Raw genomic sequence first — 10262 nt, forward strand, 5'->3', positions numbered from 1 at the left:
CTCCTATGAATGCTCTTATGTTTGAGAATCTTACTAAGAAGTTTTATAGTACGAGAAGTTTTAAGTCTATAGTATGATTAATGAAGGAGGATCTGGATTAAATAAGACTGCTTTTATTCTCACAAAATGCAGTCAAGTTTCAGTTCCTGGCTTGTTAGTGTCCCTGTTGACATGCAGTATGCCTAACGGTATAACATGGATACTTACCTGCAAACTAAAAAAAAAAAATAGTTAACTGCAATCACATTTACATCAGATGTGCTAAGAAAAAGTTTCATACCATAAGTGAAAATATAATTTCAGTAAGCTGTGGAAAGCAGTGTTACCTGGTAAAGTTGTTTGGGCTTGTTTGTGGTAGTGGTGTTTTGAATTGGGTTACTACACTGATTTGCAAATTGAAGCTAAATCCATTCCAGTAGCTTGAGGCAGCAGAGATAGGAAGTAAAACTTGGTTTACATAAATGTTTTTAGAGTAAATAGGTTTCATTTAAACTGGATGAAAGCAAAGAAAACTTTCATGACATTTCATTCTTACATGTTTATTTGTTTGTTTTTATCAGGGTGAACAACTGTGTAGGATTCTCCAATTACAAATTTTTTCTTCTCTTCTTGGCTTACTCACTACTGTATTGCCTTTTCATCGCTGCAACAGATTTGCAGTACTTTATCAAGTTTTGGACAGTAAGTACTCTGATCTACATACTGTCTTTAAGTGGGTGGAGTTACTGCTGTGCAAGAAATCTAAGATTCTAAGGGGACCTACAGAAAAGCTCAAGAGACATTTTTACAAGGACCTGTAGTGATAGGATAAGGAGAAATGGCTTTAAGCTGAAAGAGGGCAGATATTGATTAGGTATTACAAAGAAATTCTTTACTGTGAGGGTGGTGAGGCACTGGAACAGGTTGCCCAGAGGAGTTATCCATTCCCCATGCCTGGAAGTGTTCCAGATCAGGCTGGATGGGGCTTTGAGGAGCCTGGTCTGGCTGAAGGTGCCCCTGTCCATGGTGGGGCCTTGGGAACTAAACGATTGTTGAGGTCCCTTCCAAGCCAAGGCATTCTGTGATTCCAAGGCATTGCATTGTAAGCTAGCATCTCCTGTCATGTACAAAAGTATAGCCTATATATCCAATCATACCCTTCATTCTTTTCAAATCATTCTTCTCTAAAAGAGACTTCAAAGTTCAGGTCTAAATTTCAGATTTTTGCTCTCAGTATTTATCATTTCCCAAGAAAGGGCCTGTTTCTTTAACTTAGATTCTGTCACCAACCTAATTGCATGGCTGTCTGTGCATGGAAGGTGTTTAATCCATTTATTGATATTCTTGTAGTGTGGTGTATTTGTCTATGTGCTGAATTTGATCTGGCTGAATAGGGGATTATTAATAATCAAATGAAATAGCTATTTCCCCAATTCTAATGGCTTTTTTTTTTTTTTAATTTTCAGAATGGCCTTCCTGATACTCAAGCCAAGTTCCACATCATGTTTTTATTCTTTGCTGCAGCTATGTTTTCTGTCAGTTTGTCTTCTCTCTTTGGGTATCACTGTTGGCTTGTCAGCAAGAATAAATCTACATTAGGTAAGTAGATTTAATGCTTCTGTGTTTGACAGCAAAAAATAAATAATAAATGTATCTTATATGCATGGAGGTAATGGAGGAAGTGCAAAATTGTACACCGGTTCCTTGGGTAGAAGACTCCCAGGTTCTTCTGTTGCCTGGAAATTTTGACTCTTTATCTTTCCTAAAAGTGCCAAGTTATTAATAAACTTAACATTCTTCCTTTCATTGCATTCAACCACAGTTTGTTAACAGAAACTGAATAAACTAAAAAAAATTAAATAAAATCAAGAAAAATTCCTAATAAATGTTTGATGGACTACTGCGTGCTCGCACACATAATGCTTGAATGCACGTGTGTCTGATCACAAAACTTAATAAATAAAGTCCAGAAGATTTCACTGCCTGTTCTCTACTGCATGCTGGACTGTAATAATGCCAATTTGCAAAATAGTCATTAAAATTTCTAAATCTCTAAATGCTTTCTTGTTGACGTAAGCTGATTTAAAGTAGGCCAATGAATTGACCTGTTTTTTCCTGGTTTTGGATTTGTTAATGATGATTAAATTATGATTTTGGTGATTAATGGAAAACTTTGAAAATAGGTATCTGTATCAATGGAAGAAAGCTTGTTTACTTCAAGATTTCTTCTAGGATTTTTTGAGTTTCTTCAGTATTCTAACAAATCATTGACTTTCAATTTTTTATTGGTATTAATTTCTACCTAGGTATAATTAGAGAAAGGTTTATTAAAGATGATAATTTGAACAAAAATAAATTAGTGTTCTGTGTATAAACTGATCTTTTCATTTTAGTGCAAAAAATTTGTTCAGAGGTAATCATAATGCATTACACTTCTAAATCAACATTTTGTGTTTGCAAAACAAATGGAATCCCATACTGGTAGTATAACATGTGTCCTGCATACTTAAGTCACTCAAAAAGATCTGGGTGTCTCTTCCCATTTTACTTTGGGAAATAGCTTAATAATAATAATAAATGTGGTTCTTTATTATTATTATTATTAATAATAATAGTGATGATAATAATAGTAATATTAATAATAATGATGTTAATATTAATATTAATAATATCTCAATAATATGTGAACCCTTAAAAATGCAGTAATTTGGTAATGAAGCCGTGATAGCTTTAAGTGTGACTGTTCTTAAATCATCCTGGGAGTTCTTTTCCTGGCCTAATATGGGCATCTAAAAGCATGCCCCCATTTTCCCTTCCCCCTTCTTTAGAACCCATTGTAATTAATGCACACTGCATGTGGAAGGTCATTTCCAGCAGTTCTTGGCAAAGGTTTGACTGCAGAAGGACAGTCTCAGCATGGTTCTGACATGGTTTGTGGGAGCTGTACTGTCAGGACATCAAGACAGAGCTTGCCTGCTATGTATAGCCAATTAAGGGAATTAAATGGCTATCAGTCACTTGGTGAAAAGTGAATGAATTTTCTGCTTCAGGCACTTTGCAACACTTGAAGCTATATTTAGCTCTCTCCTCCAGAAATTTAGGTTGGATGGCCAGGGGGAATAATCTGGGTCTATGAGCAGAGACATTTCTTTATGCAGTGGTGAAAACACACAGTGTTTTCATATCCCAGTGTCTGTGTAAATCTAATCTTACTACTGAAGTAGGTTAACTTTTTATTCTTTTCCATTACTTTTTCTGTAAGAAACCCTTAGCTTAGATTTTTCTTTCTTGAACACTGTCTGTGGTATAGTCACAGACTGAAATCTTCATATGAACATATCATGCCTTCTTAAAAACTGAGTTCCTCACTCTTCCTTGCCTTGATGAGGGTGAAAGAAGCTTCCACCCTTCCTCAGCCAGTGGACTTGCTCCACACACACGGTGCCTGTGTAGCACTCACTGACTTTGGCTTCCAAGAGTGCTTTCACTCTCTTTCTCAGTCATTTGGGCAGTACAGCCTTTCCCCTTGGGTGAATGGCAGTGCAATTGCCTAAATACTGGTGGGAGAGTAACCTGCAAAGAGGTCTGATTAATCTTTTTCTTTTAAGAGGTATTCAGAGCTCCCATATTTCGTCACAGAACAGATAAGAATGGCTTTAGCCTGGGCTTCAGCAAAAACCTAAGGCAGGTGTTTGGTGATGAGAAGAAATACTGGTTGCTGCCTGTGTTTTCAAGGTATGCTGTTCCTAATGCTTAATTTATTTAAATGATGTTGAATGATCAGGATCCAGAGTGTTTGGGGGATGGTTAGTTTTTTGAAATAATATATAGTAATAAATAAAAAAAACTTCTTCAAAGTTGAGAGTTTTTGCACGTATGACACCAATTCCGAATTTTCCAGTTTAGGGGATGGTTGCTCCTTTCCGACTTGCCTTGTTAATCAGGATCCTGAGCAAGCTTCCACACCTGGTGGACTCAATTCAACATCCAAAAGGTAATCTGCTTTTGTTACCCATTTCATAGAGTTGATCTTTTTTTTCCTGTGCACACATAAACAAAATGATGTATAATATACCTAAAAGTGTTAAGCAAATTAAGAGTATCCTTTTAATAAATCCAAGTCATATTTTAACAGTTAAGCTGTAAATCAGGTAATCCTCAGATTTATATTTAAATTTATGGAAATGAGGCAGGGTGAGTTTTTCCCCTGATGTGCTTTGTCTCTGCTCAGTGACATCCCAGGACCTGAATTTTTCACACCTGCCTAATAATCAGTATCAGCAGTATTCTTTATGCATACATATGAGATGGTTGGTCACACTGCCTGTGATACAAATCCATTGCCTTGCATGGCTTTTGAGGGATGCCTGCTTTTTCTTGTCTGGTGAAAGCTGCTCCATATAAGGGAATCATCCCTAATAGCACTTGGGCCAAAGCACAGGAAGCTGAATATTAAGTGTTGCTTCTGCTGATAGTAGAACATGCTTTATTAATTCTTATCCTTAATGGACTTCTTTAAAGTGTGAAAAGTATGCATATTCTCCTTTGAATAAATTCATATTGCATCCTTTTTGAAACGTTTGATAAGTATAGTGAATATGAGGCTAAGAAACGATAATCAATCATATTTACAATCTTTTATTAATAAAAGAAACATATGACATTTCAGCTTGCTGTTTACTGACGTTTTATCTTACCCCAGCATTCTGTAGCTTATGTTAGGAAAGAGATTTTGGAGATATTCTCTCCACTATTTATCCCATCAATTTTGTTGTAGTAAAGAAGAATATAGGTAAGAGTGCACTTGGGGCTGAAGTTCATGTATTAATATAAAATAGCTGTCAAATTTAAAATCCCTGTGCTCTTTAGATTGTGCTTGCACTTGTGACAACCACAGTGTAATGTATATAATGATAAAAAAGTAACGATTCATCAGACAAGAAGCAAGGTGAGGTAAGGAAAATACTGCATATGACAAACTGTTTGTAATGTGTGGTAAGATGATGAAAAATTACTGCAGTTCACTAATGTTCTTTTTATTGGTGCTACAGTGAGAACCATCTGTTTCCTGCAAAGCCGTTGCGTGATTCCCAGAGCCACCTGCTTACAGACGCACCCTCTTGGCCAGAAACTGCTGCAAAGGCTGACAAGGGCAAAGTTGGTGAGGAGCTGCCTTATGCTGGAATGATCTGTATTGTGTAAACTAGTTTTGGAGGAAAAATTGTAACAATGACCTGGTCACATGGTTTGTATTCATGAACAAAAATTCATGAAGCTTTTTTTAAAACGCGTGCTTGTAGGAAGTTCCATGTGTCAAGCTGCTGTGCCTTTCCCAGTTAAACCTGACCAAGGGATATAAGAACACTGATACCAGTAGGTGCTAATTATTTTTTAAGATAGGCCTAATTTGACAAGAAATTTCTTATAAAAGAGGTGACACCTATTTGCAGCTAGTGAAAGATAATGTAATAGATACGGGGCATACTTGGTAATAGAGTAATGACATTAAAATGCTTGTTAATTAATGGTTGCATTATTTGCTGAAGTAATGAAATTAAATACAGTTTCGGAAATAATAAAATCATGAAATAAGACCTTTTCCCATAGGAATATTATTTTTTGTTTTTAAGGCATGAGCAATCCTGCATTAACCATGGAAAATGAAACCTAATTTCCCTTAAAAGAAACATCTGAATATGTAAGGAAAGGTATGTTAATATTCTCTGTATTTATTATTTTATTTGATGATTCCTTATCATTTGAAGAATGCACAAAAAAAAATTACTAAAACACTTCTGTTTTCTTCAATTAATTTTTTACCACGTGTAGTAGCACATGAATTCATAGTTTTAAACTAAAACTTAAAACTCCTATTTCTTGACGTGTCATGTTTGCAAATTAGTTTGATCTTAATACTCATTGCTTTTTAGGTAATAGTCCAATTTATTATTGTTGTTTTTGTTGTTGTTGTTGTTATTATTATTATTATTATTATTATTATTATTATTATTATTATTATTATTATTATTAGTCCCTTTATTTAGAAAGATACTGAAAATTGTGAGTATTCAAGCTGTTCAGCCAATATTTGTAACACTAAGTTTGAAAATTAGGCTGGTTCTTAACACTGAATGCAAAGATCATAGCTTTGTCTGCTAAAACAGGTAAAAGTCTGTCAAATGATGAAGCAAAATGGATTTGGTCTAATATATGAGCTATTAGTGCCTTGCTCTGAGTCAGCTACTGAGCTGCATCCTATTTAATAGCAAAAACATGCTGCCTACTGAGGAAAAAAGGTGTCTATAGGACTTCCTGAGTATTTAATCACCTGTTGTCAAAACCAGCTGATATTTTCTTGGTTTACATTAATATCTTGCAACACAGACTTCTCAGAAAGCAGATTTGAGAAGCAGCTAGTAAATTCTGTTAGGTACATAACAAGAGCTGACATTTACTCTGGGCTGTGGAGAATGAACACAATCATCACATTCGCTCTAGCACTTGAGGATAGCTAACTGCGCCAAAATTTATGGAATTAAATTATTTTGTATTTTAAACTGTATAAAAAGTTTGACTCCAATCCTAAGAATTTTTGCATACCATATAATTGGTATGGAGGAGTTGTTCCAGCAAGGTCATTTTTTCCCTGCTGTTGGAAGCACCTTTTCAGTCATCCTGAAGAAGCGTCTCAAGTGCAACTAGTAGGTGTGCAGATACCAACAGATGGACCCATGGCTTGTACCAGAAAGTTCTGAAAAGTTCAGTTTGGTTCATGAGAGAAATTTTAAAACCTCTTGGCCCTTACATTCTGGTTTTGTGTTCAGTGATGAAGACACAGTTCCAGATATAGGTACATCTGCAAGCTTGATGATGATGTGAAGTGTTAGAGGTGTTGAAAATGTGGGTGTCAGATGAACAGAGTTAAAGAGATGAGTGAAGGAAACTCAGACAGTGTCTGCAATTTTCACTGCTCTGTGTATGATATTTTAATAGAATATAAAACCCCTCATTTCTAGCCCTTTGTTCAAAATGTAAAACGTTGCATTTCTACACTGTTTAATCCATCAGTTCTTTCAACAAAGCAACAGCTTCTGGAAAATTGCTTACCTTCAGTTACTTTATTGTCTTACATGTCATCACTAATCAAGAGTAAAATATTGGAGACAGGCTTTATAGAAACAGATTCTTGGATTGTTACAGAAATAATACCATTAACTGCAACTAGTTTTATCAGGTTGGAGTTCCACTTTCTGAAGTCTTAACATTTTATTTACTTAAGTAATAGCTTTAAAACTTTAATCTTTCTTTGAAGAGTGTGTACATTTTATTGGAACTTTGTAATTCAGATTACTCTGAATATCATAAATAGTCTGTGACTGTTCTAAATATGTTAAAAGTGGGTGGATTTTCCCATCAGTTTAGCTTGATAAACATCTTGTGCTCGTTTTAAATTATTTTCTTCTTTTAGTCCAGTCTGAGAAAGAGTTGTGTTTGCAGTCAGATTACTTCACTCTGTGGGGTTTGCGGGTTTTGTTTGGTGTTGTTTTTTCTTTTTGGAGGCATCCATTTTGGAACACAGCTTTTTAAAGAGTGACTACTTTCAGAGGAGGTTATGTTCCAAAGAATAAGTCTAAAGTCACATAAAGGGGCTCCTGGAAGTTGTTTTACCTCACTTGCATTCATGCACTTTCAGAAGGGTAGAAAGAAGTAGTAATTCTCTGGCATGAGCATAAGCACCAGATTGGTTGTTCCCTTAGCTCTGAGGTATTTCTATGTGGCAGTTAAAACTTTCTGGAGAAGTAACAAAAAAGATAGATTACTGTCTACATATATGTCACATACAGTTGCTGGAATAAGAGCCTGTATATAAAAACTTCTTTTGGTTACTTCACATGTAACTTCATTACGTTATTGTCAATATAGGAATTATATTTCTTCCTAGGGATTGAATACAATACTTTTAATAAAGCTGCTGAAGTCACCACAAAAACCAAGTAATTTCATCTTATAAATGAAAAATACAGCCTGCAGCCCCTGTCAATGTGTTAGAATTAGAATTTCTGTCCCACTGAAGGATCTGTTCAATATCCTGTATCCTATAATCCTTCATATTCCAGCAGAGGACTGATGACCGGAAGTGCCAGATGCAGTTTACACTAATGTAATAGAGAATTATTTTTAAATTGTGTTGGTATCTGGAAATAAAAATAGCTCGTTTTATAAACTGGTGGCCTGCTTGCTGTGTAGTCAGTACTTACCACTGTCATCCTGAAGTAGATAAGTAACATACCTGTGAACAGTCTTACTGGACTCCTCTTCAGGGTGAGATTTTTATTCTGCTGTTAGTCACTTTCCCCTTCAAGCTGATGAGACTTCTTACAATAACATAATTTTTACATATTCTTTGATTCTAATAATGTATTTTGTGATTAATATTCTGTTCCAGTTTAAGAACAAGCTGTTGTTGGAAGGAAGATGCATTCTTCCAAGTATCAGCCCTGTTGGCCAGCTGCTCCTGTCTGCTCCTCTATGGATGTGCTCAGAAAACAAACTGACAGATGATTAGCTGTCTCCATGTCACTGCTTGAAACACAAAACTAAACATACTACTTCTGAACCATATAAAGGATGTTTCAACTTAAAATGACTGGGTTTGTATGGTGAAGGATGACTGAGTACTCGAAAGTGGTACAAAAGCAGAGTCTGCGTTTACAATTGTAAAAATTCAATGGCTGGTTTTACTTTGGTATTCAGCACAAGAAAAATGTGACGTGACCTCCTTACTATCAGTTCGTGTTCTTGGCTTGGTTTTGAAAATTCACCTTTTAATTCAAATTGTTGTTAAGTAGTTGACTTTAAAATCAAATTTTTGCACTACTGGCTTTATGAACTGGGAGAACAGCCGGTGTTGATTAGGAATAGTTTAGTGGCTTGGTGGACTGTATTTTCTTTTGAGCCCTTGATAAGCAATTTTTGGAGAAGACCTAAGTGAAGTGTCTGATTGTTTTTGGAACATTTTTTTGGAAAATATTATTGTAAAAGCTCTGTTTTCCCAAAGGTCTACAGATAGTTGGAAAAGTTGTTGAGAGGTAGAATAATCCTTTGGTTAATTGAATGGTACAGTGAGCCACTGCTCAGTGATGCAATGAAACACCTGTGTTCAGCAGGGTAATATGTAAATGAAACTGGCCAGGTGGGGATTTTGATGAAAGCTTCACAGAATAGTCCTATGAAATGGGATTTTATTGTCCAATTTGGAGCTCTTACCCCTTTAGGAAGCAAATGTTGGCCCTGAACTTTGATCCAAAAGGCTTTTTACCAACCTGTGTTAGTTACTGAGGGCCACTGTCTTTCAAGCTCCTAATTTCCTATTAATCGATATTTGTCTCAGATTTCTTTTTTCACTTCTTCAAGACACTGCCTTTCTTACTGCATAACTTCATGAATACCATGTGCAGTCAAGATGACTTACTGTTATAACTTGTGATATTTGCATTTACAGGACAGTGGACTTTTGATTGCAATACCAAAAAGCCAAGCTGCTGCACATAGGAAATCCCATTTAATTAAGTTAGGAGCTAGCAGCTTTCTTAGGATCAGAGTTTACTGACCAGAATAAAAGAGGCATTTTTGGCTTTCAAAGTCAAGGAAGTTTCAGCAACACAAATCTAATTGTCTTGTGCCTTTTGTATACACTACATTTATGGTATCAGTGTTTACATTTAAATACAAATTTCTATTCTGAAAACAATTTTAGGAGGAACTTAGTTACACTTTCTAGGGGGCTAGATAAAAAGACAAGTCAAAAAAAGAAAGGTGAAAACTTCAGATTATGCTGAGTTCAGTTGAAACAGAAAGTACTTCTATTATCAAACCTGAATTACTTAGTGGGTTGGTTCACAGTGTAAAGATGCCAGTCGTTTGTTTAGGAAACTGGCAGCAGAACTAAGTGATATAATTCTGAAAGCAAAAGATACTATCATTAATTCTCCTACCAGCAGGTAACTTCAAAATTTGTCTTTCTTGGGTTTGCAACTTAAGTGATAGCTGGTGTAGCAAAATGTGGCGCTTTTTTTCTCTAGTGAGAGAAAATGTATTTATTTTACTTTTTTTTCTTTTAAATCTAAAAATTTTACCAGCCTGAAAACATCTGTTTATTGCCAGAAGTGCCAGAGTATGGATCCCTTGATGTAGAACACCTTTTTTAAACTAGCATGAAGGTAGCATACAGTTTACATTATGCCTGCAGAGATCTAGTTACCAAAAGATTTTTTGCAGCTCTT

The 10262-nt window shown here is 35.5% G+C and overlaps 1 protein-coding gene across 1 annotated transcript in view; it reads left to right on the forward strand.

The window, feature by feature from the left end:
• The window catches only part of ZDHHC2 (zDHHC palmitoyltransferase 2), a gene marked incomplete at its 3' end in the record, with an annotated part of 28839 nt that extends 23189 nt beyond the window's left edge, over nucleotides 1-5650 (forward strand). The window contains exons 7-12 of the mRNA XM_084204062.1: nucleotides 561-681; nucleotides 1446-1578; nucleotides 3588-3714; nucleotides 3881-3973; nucleotides 5031-5140; nucleotides 5610-5650. Of these exons, the coding sequence (XP_084060188.1) occupies nucleotides 561-681; nucleotides 1446-1578; nucleotides 3588-3714; nucleotides 3881-3973; nucleotides 5031-5140; nucleotides 5610-5650 (625 nt within the window). The remainder of the gene's footprint in view (nucleotides 1-560; nucleotides 682-1445; nucleotides 1579-3587; nucleotides 3715-3880; nucleotides 3974-5030; nucleotides 5141-5609) is intronic.
• Nucleotides 5651-10262: the final 4612 nt, after the last annotated feature.

The sequence above is a fragment of the Fringilla coelebs genome (genome assembly GCF_963513975.1).
Source record: "Fringilla coelebs genome assembly, chromosome: 4".
Taxonomy (NCBI): Eukaryota; Metazoa; Chordata; class Aves; order Passeriformes; family Fringillidae; genus Fringilla; species Fringilla coelebs.